This window comes from Topomyia yanbarensis, chromosome 1 (assembly GCF_030247195.1).
Source record: "Topomyia yanbarensis strain Yona2022 chromosome 1, ASM3024719v1, whole genome shotgun sequence".
NCBI lineage: Eukaryota > Metazoa > Arthropoda > Insecta > Diptera > Culicidae > Topomyia > Topomyia yanbarensis.
Window position 1 is genome coordinate 103,410,800 of NC_080670.1, and position 22,191 is coordinate 103,432,990.

A 22,191-nucleotide genomic window follows, 5' to 3' on the forward strand; every position below is an offset into this window, starting at 1 on the left:
CGGGGTCTGGTTCGACTCTAAAGGAACCTGGGGATGTCACATTAGGTATCTGAAACAGAAGTGCCAGCAAAGGATCAACTTTCTCCGTACAATAACCGGAACATGGTGGGGTGCCCACCCAGGAGACCTGATCAGGCTGTACCAAACAACAATATTGTCGGTGATTGAGTACGGGAGTTTCTGTTTCCGCTCCGCTGCGAACATACATTTCATCAAACTAGAGCGAATCCAATATTGTTGTTTGCGTATTGCTTTGGGTTGCATGCACTCGACACATACGATGAGTTTAGAAGTGCTGGCGGGCGTCCTTCCGCTGAAAAATCGATTTTGGGACCTCTCATATCGATTGCTCATCCGATGCGATATCTTGAACCCATTGGTAATTGCAAATTTCGCAAGGCTTGTCGAGCTCAATTCTCAAACCCGATTTATGTCCTTGTACTTCGATTACATGGCACAAAATATCAATCCTTCTTCATACTATCCCAACCGTGTCAATGTCTTTCATGCTTCTGATTCAACTGTATTCTTCGACACATCCATGAAAGACGAGATTCGTGGAATCCCGGATCACATACGCCCGCAAGTGATCCCAAGCATCTTTCATAGTAAATTTCGAGAAGTCGACTGCAACAAGATGTTTAACACCGACGGGTCAAGCCTCGACGGCTCCACTGGCTTCGGTATATTCAATCAAAACCTCACCGCCTCATTCAAACTCAATGATCCTGCTTCAGTTTACGTCGCAGAACTTGCTGCTATTCAGTATACCCTTGGGATCATTGATACTTTGCCCACCAATCATTACTTTATTGTCTCGGATAGCCTCAGCTCAATCGAGGCTCTCCGTTCAATGAAACCTAGAAAACACATTCCATATTTTCTGGGGAAAATCTGGGAGCGCCTGCGTGCTTTGTCTGTAAGATCGTACAAGATTACCTTAGTTTGGGTTCCCTCGCATTGCTCCATTCCAGGCAGTGAAGAAGCGGACTCTTTAGCTAAGGTGGGCGCTTTACAAGGTGACATATATGAAAGACTAATTAGCTTCAGCGAATTTTTCAGTATTACTCATCAGAGAACCCTCGAAAGTTGGCAAACTTCATGGAGCAATGGTGAACTGGGAAGGTGGCTACATTCGATAATCCCTAAGGTATCAACGAAACCTTGGTTCAGGGGGATAGATGTGGGTCGGGATTTCATTGGCGTGATGTCTCGGCTCATGTCCAATCACTACACGCTAGACGCACATCTCCGGCGTATTGGGCTCGTGGATAGCGGTATCTGCGCTTGTGGCAACGGTTATCACGAAATCGAACATGTTGTCTGGGTATGCGCCGAGTACTGTTCTGCCAGATCTCAACTATTCGATTCCCTTCGGGCCCGAGGAAGATCACCCAATGTCCCGGTTCGAGACACATGTCCCTTATATACACGTTCCTCAAAACCATCAATATCCAAATTTAAATACCCCTATCTTTTCTCTTATCATTCCCAGAAGTGCCCTCTTCCGCCTACCGTACCCCAACGATGGTTTGATACGACTCCAAGACGAGACAAAACATCTGTCGAATGAACCAACAACACGAGATCTACAGTACAACATCACACGCGCAGCGCAGTGTGTTTCCGATCCGTATCTGAGCCGTACTACGAAGTCATCTGGAGGAACCCCTGCCGGCTCGAGGAAAACCGCCCGGCGTCCCAATACTTGATACATCCGTTCGAATCTGTAATCCTGGCCGTTGATTCCTGATGCCGGAAACTGAAAGTTTATATCCCCCCCCGTTCAGCCTTGTCCACCCTCTCTCCCATGTCTCTGATACACAGATGTATGACTTCACCCCTTCTCCCCTTGAATATCTTCCCAAAACTTATGTGCCCCCCTATCTTCTAGTTTTAGTTGATCAATCCGTTCGAATCTGTAATCCTGGCCGTTAATTCCTGATGCCGGAAACTGAAAGTTTATATCTCCCCCCTCCCTTCAGCCTCGTCCACCCTCCCTCCCATATCTCTGATACACAGATGTATGACTTCACCCCCTTCTTCCCTTGAATATCTTCCCAAAACTTATGTGCCCCCCTATCTTCTAGTTTTAGTTGATCAATATTTAATCTCGTTAAGAAATGCACAACAGTACCACTACTTTAAAATAGCCCTAATTAATTCCCCCTAATCTTGAACCACTCTCTCTAATTTTTTCTAGTTAATAAGCTCGTAAAATGTTCCGCTTAGTTAATAATTAATTTCTCCTACAATCTCCCTTCTAAAAATCATAAAGTGAATTACTATAAAAACAACACACAAAATGACCCGTCCCCCAAATCTTACGAATAATATATTATACCCTCTTTTGTATGTATAAGTTAGCTGTAAAGTTTTTTTTTAGTTTCATTATATAAAACAAAATAATATTGAAATGTGTAACCTCCTAGTTTTAAGAAATTCAAGAATGAACAATGAAAAAATGGCACCTTTAAGCTAACGCATACGTGCCTTATCAAATAAACAAATTGAAAAAAAAAAAAGACTAAATCTTTGATTTTTCCAGAAGCATGAAATTGGTACATAATATAGAATATTTTAATCAGAACAAATATACGTAACAAAACAAATATTTTGGCAACATTGGTCGCACGCGCATGCATGATGTCGATTTTGTGTCAGACCGGACTAAGCGATATTATATTGATACAGAGAAAAACCTGTACAAAGATTGAATCTTTGCATTCTTTACGGTATTATTCGCAATGGATTTATTCCACAATTCATGCTAATGATAATATTTTTCAAATATGGCGCAAATGAAATGTAGCTGAAGAAGAAATTCTTGATTCAATCCTATCATCATCTCATCTTTTGAGATTTTGCTACTTAGTCCGGTCTGACTTTACACCGATCATATAGCACAATGGTGAAACAGGTAAGAAATCACAAATGTCGGTTAGCCGCATGCTACCACATGGTTGTTTATGCAGAGCCACATGTTTTCCCATTGATGATTCCTATGGTCTGTCTGTTGATTTGAATATTTCATTCTTTCCGATATGTTATTATAGTTATCAAACTGCCTGGGCGTTCAATAATAAGGGATGCCGTTGAGGTGGAGCTTCCATACTGCATTGTCAGTAGCTTTTCGCAAGTTCTTGAGAGGTGAAAATTTGGTTACCCACCCACTAATGAAGAATAAATAGACGATAAACTACTTGGCGGGGAAATAAACGCACAATTCAAATGTTTATATTTACCAGTCAATCACATTGTTGAATGCCACCTACAAAGTGTTCACCGCTGCCCATAGAGAAAAATGGGGAATTCATAGCAGGTTTTACTGGGGCATGCATCACAACAAACGAAATATTCTCGATTCGACTAGTCTTTCAAAAATGTTGCGATTACAACGTGCCACCTGTTTATAGATTTCAAAGCCGCATATGATACAATCGATTGAGATCACCTATGGGATCTAATACACGAATATGTGTATATGTTTCCGGCTAAACCGACATATTTCATCAAATCGACAATGGATCGAGTGATGTGTTACGTCCGAGTATCGGGGACACTATCAAGAGCTTTTGAAACTCAGAAAGAACTACGGAAAATATGGAGCCTCTTATCTAATGTTTAATATCTTCTGGAAAAAAAATGCGGTAATAAATGGTAATAAATGCATCAAAGACAAATACACGGTAATAAATGGTAATATGTACACGAAAGCAAGAGGTTCGAAGGAAGAAACATTATACCTTATACTCATATGCTCGGTTCTAAACCAAGAGGCGTGATATAGGATCATATCAATCATCATTTCAACACTCTAATAACCAGACATCGAAAGCAAAATTTCCAACTCGTTACATCTTAGCAGTTTAGAAAATATTGCAAACTACAATTTATTTGAGCTATCTAGACTACTGTATTACTACTACTGCATTTAGATGCAACCAAAGTTGAATTTTCTACGACTAAAAAGTCGGTGCAAGTACAGTAATGTTTGGATTATATCATGGTCGGTTTGTATTTTAGCGTGATATATTTGAAACGTGATATAGTGAAAACAAAACAAAAGATTACATTTAAGCATTAATCTATGTATTTCTATAAACAAAAAGTAATGAAAAGTTAAAGTTAGTCACAAAGAATAAATCATAGTAGGGTGATGAGCCTATCTTTGCCATGTTTCTATTATCACACTACTTATTTGAAGCCGTTGGATGGAGCAGCGTTCGCCATCTTTGTTTAACGCATTGGGTCAAATGGTATGGCATCAGCGAATAGTTTATTTACTTATTTATTTATTTATTTCGTCAATCGATGTAGACTACAGATTTCCTTAATTACTAATGTGTATATTTCGTGAATTTAGTATAAGTGAAGCAATTTCGGCTTTTACAGAATCATCCTCTTACGCGTTAGAATTTATTTTGTGTATAAAATATTGTTTTAGTTTCAGTTTAGATATTGTAAAATCAATTGAGTTGCAATAGTGATTATAAATAGCCATCATTCGATTTATGGGGCTATATTTTGCATAGTTTGTGCGAAAAGGAGTTATTGAAAATATACTTCGATTTTGTAGCTGTCGTGAAGTTGCATAAAAGTTCAATTTGGATAAAATTTCAGCTGAATCGATACGATGCGAAACGATATTATTAATGAATGAGAGCATTGCAAATTCGCGACGCTCCTTTAATGTTTGAATATTGATAAGCAAGCAGCGTGCTTCATAAAATGGCAGAGGGAATGCTGTCCATCCTAATTTACAAAGGGCAAATAATAAAAACTGTTTTTGTACCGATTCTATTCGTTCTTCATGTCTGCTTGAAAAAGGGCACCAAATAATACTGCAATATTCCAATATCGACCTAACATATGCAATATATAATATTTTTATTGTATAAGGATCTTCAAAATGATAGCTAAAGCGTTTTATAAAACTGAGCATGTTGTTAGCTTTGTGTATAATTGTGTTATAATGATCAATAAAATTTAACTTTGAATTTAATATAACACCTAAATCCCTAATTCTTTCACATTTTACTACAGTCTGATTTCCTAAGGTAATCTCAACATTCGGTGTTTGTCGTTTTCGACTAAAGGTTATTGAATTACACTTTTTCACGTTCAGTTGTAAGAGGCTTTTTTGACACCACATGTGGAAAATTTGTATTTCGTTTTGAAATGTATTAATATCCTCGGCATTCCTTATCTCCAAATAAAGTTTCATATCGTCCGCATAAATTAGTATTTTCAGTTTTTTGAGAATGAAGGAGATATCGTTCACGTATAAAATAAACAAGAGAGGGCCTAAATGAGAGCCTTGTGGAACTCCTGAGGTGACTTTAATTGGATTAGATTGCTTTCCTTTAAATTTAATTATTTGCTGACGTTCGGAGAGATATAATTCTAACCATGCAAGTAGCCCAGGCTCAATGCCGATCTTTGTCAATTTATAAAGTAACATTGGGATGTCAATGCGATCAAATGCTTTACTAAAGTCTGTATAAAGTGCCTCCACGTAGTTTCCATTATCCATTGCAATCAGTGTATAATTAATAAATTCTAGTAAGTTTGTTGAGGTCGAACGACCTTTGAAGAAGCCATGCTGGAGGTTGGAAATTCTGTTTTTTATTTGAAGAAATATTTTTTCGTTAATGATTGATTCGAAAAGTTTCGGAATACACGAGATTATGGCTATCCCACGATAATTACGAACGTCAGATTTTTTGCCAGATTTATATATAGGCACTAAAAAAGATTTTTTCCATATTATAGGGAACTGTCAAGATTGCAAAGACATATTAAACAGCCAGAACAATGGGACAGTTAACTCGGTTGCTAGGTTTTTCATAAATAATGGTGGGATTCCATCAGGGCCAGAACCTTTTGATACATCTAAATGTTTTAGAGAATTGAAAATGTCTTCCACTATGACATGATTGACACTAATATCCAAAGGAAAATCGGGAAGAAAAGCGAAGTAATCACGATCACGGTCTTGTTCAGAAAAAGTCGTATATATTTCTTGGAAGAATTTTGCAAATAGGTTGCAGATTTCTTCCGAGCTATCACGTACGTTGTCATCCAAGTGCATTGTTGATGGGAAATTGTCTGATTTTAATTTAGTTTTGACGTAGTTGAAAAAATTCTTTGGACAAGATTTGATCTGCTATTCCGTTTTTGAGTTATAATCCGCAAGTGCAGAATCTATGGCCATATTTAGTTTATCGCAAATGTCGAAATATTTTTCCAAGTGCTCATTATTTTGGTTTTTCTTATATAGCTTATGGGCTTTTTGCTTCCTATTTTTCAAACTCTTAATTTGTCTATTATACCAAACGGGGTGCTTCGAGTTGCCGTGTCGTCTTTTTTTCCTTATAGGCACCTCTTCATGAATTATCTTGAAAATAATTTTGTAAAATACGTCCACAGCGGTTACAATATTTCCTTCATTTCTAAGGCTATTTTGCCAGTCGACACTACTTAGTTTCCGCCTGATATTGTCATAATTGGCTTTATGGTATTCAAAGACTTCCTCAAAGTCACAATCACTGGGTTTTTGAATTTCATGGATGAATAAGGAAAATTCAATAGCAGTATGAAATGCTTCATTTTTCCACAAAGGAGTTAGAGATTCAGATACACAGAAGTCTTCCTGAATGTTTGTAAATAAAAGATCAAGATAGCAATTCTGTCGATTTTTTACGTGATTTATTTGATTTAGTCCTATGCTAGCAGTTTCGTCGAAATTATACTGCAATGTTTCGTTTTCTCCCACGACTGGGATTAAAATATGTTCGTTTTCAGAGTCCGGAATAAAATCTGCGTTGCGTTGGTTAAAGACTCCGTAAATGTGAACTTTAACCTCGGCTGGGAGTTCAGATAAAATTTTCTCAGCAATTTGGAAAAAAGCTTCGTACGATGTTATATTAGCATGCTCTGGTGGGAAATATACAGAGGCAAAAACATGCATTTCGCCGGCAATGTTTGATTTAACCCACACATGTTCAAATTCCTTAAACTTCACTGTGACTAGAATTTCTGAATTAAATTGAGCCGAAATACCCACAAGAACTCCCCGCCAGACTTCTTTTGAGATTCGTGAAGATTTTGGTCGTCTCTGAATACGTTAAAACCACTGCCGAAAATTTCTTCACTTTTTACGCTATCATCCCAGCTAGTTTTAGTACCTAATATAACCAAAAATGACGAACCTAATATACGTTTATGAATTTCTGCCATTTTGGCTGGACTTTTCATCCTATTAAAATTTTGACAATACATTAATAATTCTGTCGCAGTCTTTTTTGTATTGAAAAGTCTACCATCATTATCTAATTCTTGGAAAACACTGTGCTCAACAGCACACTCGTCTTTTTCTTCTTCTAAGGAAAGTGTCGAAACTACCGAAAACACGAATGTTGAAAGCGGCATGCCTCAGACGGTGATGATGATGGCGAACATTCCGTATTCACTGCATTTAATTGTTGCGATGATCTTGATGTATCACGTGCTGGGTAGGGATTCAAAATCTCGCCTCGTGTAAATTGAATCGATGGAATATAATTTGTAGATAGGCCGGAAAAACGATCCTTGGCTGCTGCAAGAAGCACTCTATCCGGTGGTAGAAGATTCGTGTTGCAGCTATGATTGGGATGACGGTTTTGGTTATGACTGGAGCTACTGGCACGATTAAATAAGTTGCGATTGGAAAAATTGGCCGGCGGGCCATAATAACGATCGTTTATTGTTGCAGGGGATCGGTCTCCGATCAGGTGGAAAAATATTGTTGTTGTTGTTGTTTTTAATATTAGTGTTCCGGTTTCTAAATATTTGTTTCTTTTTACGCCTTCTAGCCTTATCCGCCTGTTTTGCCTTTCTCATATAGAAAGGTTATGCAATCACTCTGAAAAACGTCAACCTAATCCCGGCCCGGAGGGCCGAGTGTCATATCCCATTCGACTCAGTTCGTCGAGATCGGAAAAAGTCTGTATGTGTGTGTGTGTGTATGTATGTGTGTGTATGTGTGTGTGTATGTGTGTGTGTGTATGTATGTGCGTATGTGTCAAATAATGTCACTCATTTTTCTCAGAGATGGCTGGACCGATTTGCCCAAACTTAGTCTCAAATGAAAGGTGTAACCTTCCCATCGGCTGCTATTGAATTTTGGATCGATCGGAATTCTGGTTCCGGAATTACGGGTTTCAGAGTGCGGCCACACAGAAATTTCTCATAAAAACTATAGAAAAAATTAAAAATAGAATTTTTATTTTTGATGCTAAATGTATTCAAGGTGCATAAAACGTCGAGATTTGATGCAAACACGAAAAAAATTTGACGAAGATTCACTTTTTTGGATTTTGCACATTTTTGCCTTTCTCATATAGAAAGGTTATGCAATCACTCTGAAAAACGTCAACCTAATCCCGGCCCGGAGGGCCGAGTGTCATATCCCATTCGACTCAGTTCGTCAAGATCGGAAAAAGTCTGTATGTGTGTGTATGTATGTGTGTGTGTGTGTGTATGTGTGTGTGTGTATGTATGTGCGTATGTGTCAAATAATGTCACTCATTTTTCTCAGAGATGGCTGGACCGATTTGCCCAAACTTAGTCTCAAATGAAAGGTGTAACCTTCCCATCGGCTGCATGTTGAATTTTGGATCGATCGGAATTCTGGTTCCGGAATTACTGGTTTCAGAGTGCGGCCACACAGAAATTTAACCTTCCCATCGGCTGCTATTGAATTTTGGATCGATCGGAATTCTGGTTCCGGAATTACGGGTTTCAGAGTGCGGCCACACAGAAATTTCTCATAAAAACTATAGGAAAAATTAAAAATAGAATTTTTATTTTTGATGCTAAATGTATTCAAGGTGCATAAAACGTCGAGATTTGATGCAAACACGAAAAAAATTTGACGAAGATTCACTTTTTTGGATTTTGCACATTTTTGCCTTTCTCATATAGAAAGGTTATGCAATCACTCTGAAAAACGTCAACCTAATCCCGGCCCGGAGGGCCGAGTGTCATATCCCATTCGACTGTGTATGTATGTGTGTATGTGTGTGTATGTGTGTGTGTATGTATGTGCGTATGTGTCAAATAATGTCACTCATTTTTCTCAAAGATGGCTGGACCGATTTGCCCAAACTTAGTCTCAAATGAAAGGTGTAACCTTCCCATCGGCTGCTATTGAATTTTGGATCGATCGGAATTCTGGTTCCGGAATTACGGGTTTCAGAGTGCGGCCACACAGAAATTTCTCATAAAAACTATAGGAAAAATTAAAAATAGAATTTTTATTTTTGATGCTAAATGTATTCAAGGTGCATAAAACGTCGAGATTTGATGCAAACACGAAAAAAATTTGACGAAGATTCACTTTTTTGGATTTTGCACATTTTTGCCTTTCTCATATAGAAAGGTTATGCAATCACTCTGAAAAACGTCAACCTAATTTTTTTTTCGACTCGCATAAGGTTTCTGGATTTTAACAGGGGCGTAGTTGATGGTTTACGGAGAGGGGTTACACCCCCCCCCCTCTACTGTTCACTCCCCTCCTTTAAAAATCTCCTTAAATCACCCCTCAGACCACCACCTCATACCCCTCCCTTTCAACCCCATCATCTTTAAACCACCACTATATTACAAAGCATACCAATTTATGCTGGGGAGTCGTTCGTTCATGGGACTTTCGCCCTCCTCACATACCCATCCCCGCATGACAAAATGAGTTAGCAAGCAGATAACATTGATCTAATGCTGATTAGGCTAATGGAGTATGATATTTTTTTGTTTCAAGTGTTTCACCGTCGACACCGTAGGACATTTCCACAATTATGTTGAACATAAAAAGCCTCCGTGCCATAGTTTAGAGAAATGAGAAAGGCACAATTGCACCGCTAGGTGGATTAAAACAGGTTTTTGTTGATTCAATCGATTTATTTCTCGCGCATCGTACTCACTCCAGTCAGCTTTCCATACTTTTTTCGTGCCCAAGAAGCGCCATCCTGAGTTAATAGCGTTATTTAGTTCAATTTTCAAACTGGGGCGTGAGTCATTCGGCGATAGCAATTGCGCGGTCTTATTGTTCGCATATACATATGCTTACATCGATTTAACATCGTTGAGAATTTCTGACAGCAACGTTGATTCATGTGACGACCGTAGTTGCCTGGTGCTTTTGTTTTCATTGAGGGCAACTGAGACCGACTTTAACTCGTCGAGAATCTCGTATCCTAGGGTGGAATTTGGGTTCATAGGATTGCTGTTGGCTGTGTCTAACGACAGCTGACTAAGCTGACTTATTTCCGCGTTCATGTCACGCAAATCAGCGGATAATTCCGAAGTAACTGTTTTTAACGATTCGTATACACTATCTGATGTTGACTTAATTGATGTGTCAAGCAGAGAGGTAACGTGGTTTTTTATTGCAATTTTTCCCCACACAGCTTCACTTTATGTATCCCGTACCATTTCTTAAAATTGTTGAACCACCCAAGACTAAACTTGAAGGAACCTAGCACGTTAAGATTCTGGGCAAATATCTTGACTATTAAAATCAGTGTATTGTACTGTACGTACTCCCCAGTAAATTACCCCTGCGCATCAACCCAATAACTTTAATTAAACTAATCTAATTTAATTCATCCCAAGACAAATCATCACGCCAAACATTCCCCGCAATACTCGATGACTTGCTTAACCGTTGTGTGTCCGACGCGGTACCCGGGTACCTTTTTAAGTTTCAATTAATTAAATTCCTATGTTTTATCCATAGCTGGAAATTGGAACTTTGTGACATCTTAGAACTTCACTAAGTCAAGTTTTTGGGTTAATAATATTGCTGATATAGTAAGGGTGGGAGTGAGGAGGCGCTCCTGAATTTTTTTACTACGTAACAGGCCGACGTGGGTATACGGGTACCCACAAAACTAAAATGCCCGTAACTAAGGTAATATCCAACCGATTTCGATACTTTTGGCCGTTTTGGATTTAGGAACTCATTCACTTTTGGACTAGGTAAAAATGAATCGGGTTACTTCATTCGGTTCCCGGGAATCCGGGTTTCCGGAAGCAGGTTCCAGTGCTGGGGTACTATTTGCTAACTTCGATGGAATACTAGCAATATGGGTATCATATATATTATGGCGTGCACTGTACAGTGGTCCCAAAGAGCAAAAAATGGGTTTTTTTTAGATTGCATCAAAACTGTTGACTTTAGCAATGTGGTGTCTTCGAGAAAAAACTCCCCTTCGTTCTGTCTTATCTTATTGATGATTAATGCCCCTAGTAGTGAGTTACAAAATTTATTTTCTGCAATAATTCAGATAGACAAACACTTACTTCAGTAAACTAGTGGAGAAACTCACTGCAAACATTCTACCTGAAGACTTAACTCTCTAGCTTTTATGCTTTTTGAAATATAGGGGATTATTTGTGAAAGGACCCTTAAAAGCAGTTTTTTCATCATAAGTTTTCTTCTAGATTTTTTCCACCATATAAATATTCTAGAACATTGTTTAGACTGTTAAACTGCATTACTTTGCCAAAGACGGAAACTTGATATCGTTGGTATGTGTGGAGATAATAGCGATTCTTGATTGAAAATAGATCTTTTTCCAATACCGATTACTTTTAAATGGGCAAACCACTCGGTAAACAAATTAAAGTGCAGAAGAGCACAACAAATGTTGGAAAAATTAGATCTCCCCAAAGCGTCCCTCTATGGAAATACTCGAGTTAAAGTTTGTCTCATTCCGTCATCAAATGCATGTTCCCCTACTTACCATTTTGTTGCACTTGCGCCATTATTATGAAGTAGGCGCAACGGAATTGTCAGTTTCTAATGTCAGACGTATGTATTAAGTTGTTAAACAACTGTAACTTTCGATTTACTTAAGACGTGCCAACAAAAGTAAGAAAGGCTAATATTGCGACTTTATCCCTTCATTTCAGAACTAATAGTAATATATAGTAATGTAATTGATGACGGAATGAGACAAACTTCAACTCGAGTATTTCCATAGAGGGCCGCCTTGGGGAGATCTGTTTTTTCCAGCATTGGTTGTGCTTTTCTTGCACTTTAATTTGTTTATCGAGTGCAGGGTTGTTAATACGATACATTTTTCACGATAATTTACCGGCGTTACTCGTTAACGATAATGCATCGTCATCGGAAACTCCGTTAACGATAATGTATCGTCGCCTTCATCGTCATCGTCGATAATTGTATCGTCGTTTTCATCGTCATCGTCGATTCATCGGTTATCGCGATACATTTTGCGTTACTTTCCCATTTATTGGAGTTGAAGTTGATCCGGTTAACTTTCAATTATTTAGAAATAAATACCTATTGAAGGACATGTTGTTGGCAGTTGAAAATCAAGAGTTTTGGACATTTTCTATGCACAGCGGGGTCCAACGATGCGTCAAAATGAAATTATTTAAACTTTTCGGGAAAGTGTATTATATTGAAGGGAAAGTTTTTGGCAATTGAAAATCAATAATTTTGGACATTTCAATACGCAGAAGGGTCCGACGATGTATCTGTAAGCGCGGCGAACTCTAACTCCTAACCGAGGGAACGTGATTTGATAAATCTGGTTCTTACTTGCAATTAAAACTGAACGATTTATTGTAACGACACTCTATTTCTTACAGCGATGTAGGTATAATAAGATGTGATCACTTCGATCTTTTATTTCAACTGACTGTGTACTGGTTTGCATATAGCTATATATAGGCTAGTGATAAGGAAAGTAATATTACTGATAGCATTCGTATAGGTGAAATGAGAAGGATAATTAATTAATATGATTTCATGACGCTTAAGCCTAGAGTTGCTCCAACATATGCCGGCCCCTATTGAAAGGACGAACCTTTCAACCTATCTGATGCTATCGATGATGCAGACGAGTATGATGCTCCTGTGATGATTGGCATATGATGGTTAGACGAATCGCCAATAGTTGGAATGTTGTCGTCGTCGTTCTCGTTGCTTGCAGTGACGTCAACGGAATTCTGCAGGGTACCTTTCAGCAGCTTTTGTTGTTTTCGGATAGTTGAATATGTCGTAGTTCATCCTTCAGGACTTCGCTCGTCGCATCCACACCATTCGCGGGTCATCTTGAAGCCATCGGGTTGGGCGTACTCGTGGTTGGGGGTTGGAGTAGCCATCGTAATGCACAGCACATGCCGGAGGACGAAAATTCTTAGAATTTTTTACGAATCATTATCGGAGGACGAAAATTATTTGAGTTTTTTGCGAGAACATTATAAAACAATACTTACAGGGATCGGAGACCCTCAGGCCCCCGATCGTTGCGCAGATCGTAATTCTGCGATGCGACCTCCTACTGCAGATCTGGGATGCGGCTGTCCGCCTCAATCGTGTCGGTTGTGGGTTCGCGAACAGGAAGAATACAGATCTTATTAATAGCGCGCCGGTACTCTCCATCCGCCGTTCGAACATCTACTACCCGGATGGTGTTGTCCTGGCCGTGGAAGATGTTGGTAACTCTGCCGTATCGCCATTTAAGCGGTGGGAGGTTTTCCTCTTTCAAAAGCACCATAGTGCCAATAACGATATTGTCTCGTATTCGCGTCCATTTCGTACGTGGCTGTAGTCCGGACAAATAGTCGATCGTCCACCGTTTCCAGACATGCCGTAGAAGTTCTTGATTCTCTTGCCAACGATCCAGCCGATTTCGAGGGATTTCAGAGAGATCGGGTTCGGGAAAGCACGTAAGGGAACGATGCACAAGGAAGTGGCCCGGTGTTAAGACTTCCAAGTTGTTAGGATCGGCTGACAGCGGTGTAAGGGGTCTTGAATTCAGACAAGCTTCTATGCGGGCAAGCAATGTTACGAATTCGTCTTGAGATAGCACGGAGTTTCCCGTAGTTCGACGGAGATGGTGTTTCAGCGATTTCACCGCCGCTTCCCACACACCTCCGAAATGCGGGCTGCGGGGTGGGATGAACTTAAAGGTGATGCCATCTTCTGCACAGCGGTTAATCACTGCGCCCTGGTGTTGCTGTGAGTAAACTGTCTCGATAGGTCAGCCAACTCCCTTGCCGTTCCTTTGAAGTGCTTGGCGTTATCACATTCGATGAGATTTGGCTTCCCTCTACGAGCAATAAACCGATGCAGCGCCGCTATAAATGCTGCTGTGGAGAGATCGTAGACGAGCTCTATATGGGTTGCCTTAGTGACAAGGCACACGAAAATTGCCACAAATGACTTGATGGGTGATCCCTTTTTGATCTTACGATACTGGAACGGGCCACAAAGATCTATTCCAGTGCTGAGAAAGGGTAGTGTTGGAGTAAATCTCTCTGGCGGCAAGTCTCCCATAAGTTGCTCAAGATTGTGGGGTCGGCAACGAAAGCAGTTTATGCAGGAATACACCACCTGACGTGCCAAATCGCGGATGCGAAGTGGCCAAAACTTTTCCCGGACGCATGCTACGAGAAGCTGAGGTCCGGCGTGGAGATGGCTTTGGTGATAGTGTATCATGATAGCCTTAGTTAACGGATGTCGTGCTGGCAGGATCATTGGATGTTTCCTATTCTCGGAAATAGCTACATGTCTTAGCCGACCACGAACACGCAGAACTCCATCAACCAGTTTGGGGCATGGGTTTTTAAATCGGAGTTTGGTCCCACCTGGCCGTTGGTTTTCACTGCGATAATATCTTTAGAAAAGGCTTCAAACTGTGCTAATCGAACCAATGTTTTAACGGCTTTGTCTAGTTCAACTGTACGTAGGAACCCATATTTCCGGTTATTGCGATTTTTGGGTTTGGCGTTATGATGGAAACGACGAACAAGCGCCACGAGGCGAATAAGAGTCGAAAACGACGATCGCAGTGAAAATATTTCATTTGGTGGCGGCACCTGAACAGCGAGCGATACTGGTCTTTCTTCTAATATATCCTTTGGCAAGTTAACAGATGTTTGTGGAATTAGGGTGGGCCAAAAGCGGGATGGTTGATCAAGCCATGGTGCACCATTCCACCAGGTTTTCAATACCTTGAGCTGATCAGGATATACTCCGCGAGAAACTATATCTGCCGGGTTTTCTATGCCAGGAACATGTGCCCAGATGCTACCAGCAGTGAGATGCTGCACCTCCGACACTTGATTGGCTATAAAAGTTTTCCATCGTGATGGACAAGAACTGAGCCAATGAAGGGTAATCATTGAGTCAGTCCAAAAAAATGATTGGACGTTGAGTGCAGTGCTAGTTTGGACCTTGTGATAGAGGTGGCTCAAAAGAAGCGCAGTCGAAAGCTCCAACCTTGGAAGGCAGACACGCCTTTGCTTTTTCGAATCTCCCAGAGGCGCGACCTTTGATTTGGCGGCCATTAGGCGCACGGAGATAGTCCCGTTTCTAGAAACTGTTCGTATATAAAGGCAGGCACCATATGCCTTCTCGGATGCGTCACAAAATCCATGGAATTCGATGAGTACAGGAACACTGGCGGCGGATGCCCATCGAGGTATAACTAGCGAATCAAGGTCTTCTAAGCTGCTACGAAAATTTCGCCAGTACTGCTACTGAGTGTCATCTAACGGTTCGTCCCAATTTTTCGAAGTTTTCCAAAGTGATTGGATGAAGATTTTGGCCAAGACTACGACCGGACCGATCAGTCCGAGTGGATCGTAGAGTCGGGCGGTGTCCGATAGAATGATTCGTCGAGTTATTGGACCCTCCTCGGTCCAATCAGGAACGGAATAACGGAACATGTCATCGGATGGATGCCACTGCAAGCCCAAAGTCTTGATCGACGTTGACGGTGAATCGAGAGTAAGGGCAACACGCTCATCTTGCAAGTCAGTGGGGATTGTTGATAAAATGGTAGATGAGTTGGATGCCCATTTACGAAGGCTGAAACCGGCAGATTTTAGCAAACATAGAAGTTGTCAACAAAGTTCCACTCCCTCTTCCTCATCATCGACACCGGTCAGCATGTCATCCATATAAAAATCCTTCTCCAGGACTAGTGATGCATGGGGAAATTCCTTCGACCCATCTCTTGACAGCTGCTGTACGCACTTCGTTGCTAGATATGGAGCAGAGGCCGTGCCGTAAGTCATTGTCACTAATTCGAATGTGCGGAGAGGTTCAGAAGATGTGCTGCGCCATAGAATTCGTTGCAGTGGGTAGTCCGTGGGGTGTATCCGAATTTGGCGAAACATCTTCTCTATGTCGGCGATAATCACATAGCGATGCATTCGAAAACGGAGAATAATTGCCAACAAATCATCCTGGATTACAGGACCCACCATCAATGCCTGATTCAGAGATATGCCGCTGTCAGATCGACATGCGTCGAATACCACCCGCAGTTTTGTTGTGATGCTATCCACCTTCTTAACGCCATGGTGTGGCAAGTAGTACGAAAACGGATCAACGGAGGAAGTGTCGTTGATTTCTCTCATATGATTCAACTGATGGTATTCATTTATGAAAGAAGCATAAGCTGCACTTAGCTTTGGATTCGAAATTAGACGACGCTCTAACCCTAGAAATCTTCGAGTGGCAATCTCTTTTGAGTTGCCCAGTTTGCTTATAACCGACGGACGTTTTGGAAGGGTGACTACAAACCGACCTGACTGATCCCGAAAGGCAGTATTGGCAAAGTGTTCTTCACAACCCGTTTCTTCCAACGAATGAGTGCTATTGGTCCAGCATGACTCAATCTCCCAAAAACGAGAAAGCTGCTCGTCAAGGGATAGCGTAGTTGATACATGAACGAGTTTGGGAGTTGATTGTGGGTTGGATCCTATTTTCCCTGATGCAACCCAGCCAAAAACGGTGTTCTGTAGGACTGGCTTTTCGTATCCCAGCTTTGTAAAGCCTTCCAAGAGTAGATCGTAATACATATCCATTCCAATTAGGATATCAATAGGTCTAGGCTCGTTGAAATGCGGATCAGCTAATACGACATTGGAGGGGATGGTCCATTGTGACGAATCAAGGCATTTCACTGGTAGTTCTCGACTAATTTTCTTCAAAATATGACACCGTGCCTGAGCAGTGAAATCGGTGCAGCGAGACCCTATCTGAATGACAACTGCGTGATAGGAGACGACGATTGAGTTACCCACACCTCCTATTTCTTGACGATCGGAAATGCGGCGTAGCAGGAACATTCCGAGAACAACCGACTAGAGTGGTGGAGACGAGGCTAGAGGCGGTGGCTGGTGGCGATTGGAATTCTGGCGACGAGATAGGCCGAGAGTGCGAGGGAGATTGGTTCGATAAATTGGCTTGGTTGGGTTGGCTGTTCGAGCTAGGTGCGCTCGATGAGGGTGCCCTCTATTGAGCTACTGACCGCTTATTTGTTGGTTGGTGGAGCATGGTATGGTGTTTCTGGTTGCATACTCTGCATGTACTGGATGAGCAATGCCGCAGGAGGTGGGACGAAGAGAAACAGTTAATGCAGAGGTTTTTCTTTTTCACTTGATCAAAACGTTGGGTGACCGATAATTTTTGGAAAATATCACATTTAAAAGGTGAGTGTGGAAGTTTGGAGCAGAACGGACACGTGTTGGACGACGAACTGGTAACTGTGTGGACTGTATTAATTCGTGATTTGAGTGTTCGAAAGGTTTCCGCTTTGCCAGAATCAGAAGAGCGAGACTTCGACGGAGCAAGCGACTGAAGCACCGTCAGGTGTGTACGGAGAAATGCGACGACGTCCTTGTATTTGGGAACCTCGGTAGATTTATGGTGAGTCTCCCACTGCTTCAACGTGGATGAATCTAAGCGACTGCAAACCATATGTGCCAATAACACACTCCAGCCGTTCGTTGGGATATCCATTTTATCGATCATACACAAGTTCCTTTCAAAATCATCCACCAACGACATAAGTGAGTCATAACATTCTCGTTTCATAGAATCGATGGCAAACAATGCATCGATAAAAGTTTTAACTACAAGTTTCTTATTGTCGAACCGTTTTTCCAACAGGTTCCATGCAACAGAATAATTGGCAGCAGAGAGCTCTACTGACTCGATCACCTTTCTGGCATCTTTCGATAACGATGCCACCAGATAGGAAAATTTATCAATTTGCGACAACTGGGGATTAGATTCAATAAGAGATTTGAAAGTATCTCGAAAGGTAATCCATTCGGATACTGTACCGTCGAATGTTGGAAGTTTCACTTCAGGGAGCTTGATGCGAGAAAATGAACCTTCCATTGTGACCATTTGATTCCCTGAGCTTGAAGGAATTGCAAATGGCGGTCTTACATCAGGTCTACTAAGTTCGTTAGTAAGAAAACTGTAGACGTTTACATAATCATTTTCAAATCCCTGTCGTACGAGACGATTGGCTTCTTCACTAACCTGTGGTCCTTCCTCACCAGCAACGGGCTTGGTGGTAACATCGCACATCACCTCTATTTGGAGACGATTATTCTGGAACTCTGTATACAAATTTTCTGCTCGTTACTTCCATCCCGCCAGTTGCGCTTTGTCGCGTTATGCATTGTAGTTTGCAACAAACTTTTTCAGATTATTCATCGTATCAAGGTAAAACCGCTCTTGGCGGGACAAGGTTCTTAAAGCAGACATTTTATTAATTTAGCTCTCACCTACGTTCACAGTACGACTATCGATCTAGCACTCAATGCATATAACCAACCAACCAGCTCGGGATGAAAGCACACGGAGCAAATACGATGAAATAAAATCATTTGATATTGTAGCCAATTAAACGATTGGGCCACCTTATACAATTGATAGCACTCGCATGTGGTACTTACAAATTCGCAATTCGAGACAATGATGGCGTCACCTCGATGTCTTTGTTCGATGTCTATTGTCCACTGGGCCACGCCAAGCCTGTCTGTATAATGTGACGATCACCACGCGGGTACCACGTTGCCCGCTAAACGACGAATCCTCCTTTTACGACACTAACGAGACCAGATTTAATACAAACGGTCTTTCGCGCACTTCTAATAACTGCTTCTCGATCAATAACGATACTTATCACACTCGGTATGGTACCGACGGCACGTGGCAAGACGAGATTGTTCACTCTCCACCCGTATGGAGTCTGCCCGCGAAACACTGGTTCACTTTTTATCAGCTGTTAATGTTCACAAAACGCGGCTGATCCGGCTCGAAGGACCAGAAAATGTAAGCGCGGCGAACTCTAACTCCTAACCGAGGGAACGTGATTTGATAAATCTGGTTCTTACTTGCAATTAAAACTGAACGATTTATTGTAACGACACTCTATTTCTTACAGCGATGTAGGTATAATAAGATGTGATCACTTCGATCTTTTATTTCAACTGACTGTATACTGGTTTGCATATAGCTGTATATGTGAATTCAGAGCAAAGGGAATCAGCAAAAGGCCTATCCGAAATGTACTTCGATCACTAGCCGAAGGCTAGTGATAAGGAAAGTAATATTACTGATAGCATTCGTATAGGTGAAATGAGAAGGATAATTAATTAATATGATTTCATGACGCTTAAGCCTAGGGTTGCTCCAACAGTATCAAAATTGAATTTTTCAACTTTTGGAGTAAGTTTGTGCACAGAAGAGTCCCAGGTGCACAGTGTTTCCAAGCGGCAAAAAGGTGATCAAAATTGTGTTGACCATGAAAAAAAACAAATTTTGGGCTATTGTATAATTAGTAATTTATAGCACGCAAAATTGTAGTGTATTGAAAAAAACATCTAAACCACTATTATTAGGCCATTCACAAATTACACTACACATTTTAGTGGTGTGGTGATTAACAGATTTTATTTTAATTTTAATTTAAACTAGAAGATTTCGGATTTTAAAAAAGAGAATATACATACATATTTCCAATGTTTGATTACCTTTTCTAGTTAGGAAGCTATTAGCCCCCTCTTTTTTTAATACAATGAAGACCCGTTTTTATCAGCCCCTTGGCGAATTTTAGGCTGATAAATCGATGACATTAGCACAATCGGCACATATTTTTTCTGGTTCTGAAGAGATAAAGTCGAAACGCAAACACCTGGACTAACATATTTTTTCTTTCTTTTTAATAAATCGGAGCGGTTAAAATATTCTTCTTTAGTCCCTCGACAAAGCCTCTTAACCCGTTCTGACCATTTAGTAAAAATTTCCCTTAAGGAGGTCTTACAGTACAGTATTATTATTTTTGTATATTTTGCATCTCTAAGATAAAAAAATATTCTAAAGAAGGAATTTACTCGAATTTGACTTGGACGTAGGCTAGAGTCCACCAAACGATTTTGATAGTGTTTGTTTTACAGATTCGTATTGGTATTCGTCTGCGGAAATTTGCGGCTTCCATACCAAAATATTGCTTTTTGGGCACTAAAACATTCGATAACTTCTAAGTTGTAAGAGATACAAATAAACTTACATTACAAAAATTCTGTATTTTCTTATACTGAACAAAATCTTGGAACATTTTAAAACTCTACAAAATTACCAGGAAAAGTATTTTTTAAACGCAATTTTCAGGGGTATATCAAAGAAATCTCCACAAATGTAATTTAAAATCGACAGATAGACACATAGTCTCTTCAGCGAAGTTAATACTTAAGATATTCTCAACAACTTTGCCAAAGAAAGTATTTTTTATTTTCATAAATGACCAAACAAAAACTTGCTGCTCAGCTTTAGAGGGATTAATCACCCAACTAATACTTTTTAAATGCAAAAAAATATAAATAAACTTTGCTGAAGACACTATAGCTAAAAAATGTTTTTCGTGGTTCAAAGAATTTCTTTCACCTTTTTGCCACTTTGGAAACACTGTGCACTGGTGGATCCTCCTGTGAATTGAAAATGTCCAAAACTATCGATTTTCAACCGCCAACAACCTGCCCTTCAATATAAAAAGTTCGCGAAAAGTTGAAAAAATTTCTATTTTGACGCACCGACGGTACATTGAAAATGCCCAAAACTATTGATTTTCACTTACCAATAACTTCTTCAATATAACTTCTTCAATAATAAACTTTCACCAAAAGATGAAAAAATCCATTTTGACACATCGTCGAAACCCCTGTGTATTGAAAATGTCCAAAACTATTGATTGTCAACTGCCAATAACTTTCCTTTCAATATAAAACTCTCCCGAAAAGTTGACAAAAAATTCTATTTTGACACATCGTCGGACCCCACTATGCATAGAAAATGTCCAAAACTATTGATTTTCAACTGCCAACAACATGTCCTCCAATAGTTATTTATTTTAAAACAATTGAAAGTTAACCGCATCAACTTCAACTCCAATAAACGGGAAAGTAACGCAAAATGTATCGCGATAACCACCGATGAATTATCGACGATGACGATGAATCCGACGATAAATTATCGTTAACGGAGTTTCCGATGACGTTGACGGGTGGTTAACGTTATCGACGATGACGATTAATTATCGATTAACAACCCTGATCGAGTGGTTTGCTCGTTGTTGCCCGCTTAAAAGTTATCCGCATTGGAAAAGAACTATTTTCAATCAAGAAACGTGAATATCTCTACATATACTAGCGATATCAAGTTTCCGTTTTTGGCAAAGTAGTGCAATTTAACAGTCTAAACAATGTTCTAGAACATTTATATAGTGGAAAAAATCTAGAAGAAAATTTATGATTTGAAAAATGCTTTTAAGGGGCCTTTCACAAATAATGCCCTATATCTCAAAAAGCATAAAAGCTAGAGAGTTCAAGTCTTCAGGTAAAATGTTTGCAATGAGTGTCTCCACCAGTTTGCTAAAGTAAGTGTTTATCTATCTGAAATATTGAATAAAATAAATTTCGTAACTCACCAATTCGATAAGACATAAAGAAGGGGAATTCCATTCCAAGAAACTTTCTCAAAAACACCACATTACTATAGTCAACAGTTTTGATGCAATATATAAGCCCCTTTTTGCTCTTTGGGACCACTGTGCACTGTAGAAATTTGGAGTGATAACCGACGACTCGTTGAGTTTCAACAACCACGTCGACTACGCTTGCGAAAATTCGGCGAGAGCAACAAAAGCAATAGCGAGAATCATGCCAAACGTCGGCTGTCCTAGAAGCAGCACGGCACGTCTGCTATCTACCGTTTCGTCATCGATACTTCGATATGGGGTTTCCTGGGGTGCTGCGCTGCAAACCAAACGGAGCCGTGTAAAGCTGAAAAGGACATTCCGGTTAATG

General features: G+C 40.2%; 3 protein-coding genes across 3 annotated transcripts; all 3 read right to left on the minus strand.

Moving 5' to 3' along the window:
- Positions 1-13,355: 13,355 nt before the first annotated feature.
- Positions 13,356-14,518, minus strand: LOC131696437 (uncharacterized). Its single transcript, XM_058984976.1, has 2 exons — positions 14,022-14,518; positions 13,356-13,965 (listed from the first exon to the last, which is right to left on the minus strand). Exons 1-2 carry the CDS (start codon positions 14,516-14,518, stop codon positions 13,356-13,358), a joined length of 1,107 nt encoding a protein of 368 aa, XP_058840959.1.
- Positions 14,519-15,927: 1,409 nt separating this feature from the next.
- Positions 15,928-17,160, minus strand: LOC131696438 (uncharacterized). The gene has a single exon (XM_058984977.1). The coding sequence runs from the start codon at positions 17,158-17,160 to the stop codon at positions 15,928-15,930; it is 1,233 nt and encodes a 410-aa protein (XP_058840960.1).
- Positions 17,161-17,326: 166 nt separating this feature from the next.
- On the minus strand, positions 17,327-18,412 carry LOC131696439 (uncharacterized). The gene has a single exon (XM_058984978.1). The coding sequence runs from the start codon at positions 18,410-18,412 to the stop codon at positions 17,327-17,329; it is 1,086 nt and encodes a 361-aa protein (XP_058840961.1).
- Positions 18,413-22,191: the final 3,779 nt, after the last annotated feature.

Excerpts from the sequence above, each read along its gene's own strand:
- LOC131696437 (XM_058984976.1), bottom strand. The coding sequence starts at position 14,518 with ATGATACACTATCACCAAAGCCATCTCCACGCCGGACCTCAGCTTCTC. Across the intron at positions 13,966-14,021 it reads CACAGCAACACCAGGGCGCA|CCCGCATTTCGGAGGTGTGT; the intron begins GTGATTAACCGC and ends CCCACCCCGCAG.
- LOC131696438 (XM_058984977.1), bottom strand. The coding sequence starts at position 17,160 with ATGTTCCTGCTACGCCGCATTTCCGATCGTCAAGAAATAGGAGGTGTG.
- LOC131696439 (XM_058984978.1), bottom strand. The coding sequence starts at position 18,412 with ATGTGCGATGTTACCACCAAGCCCGTTGCTGGTGAGGAAGGACCACAG.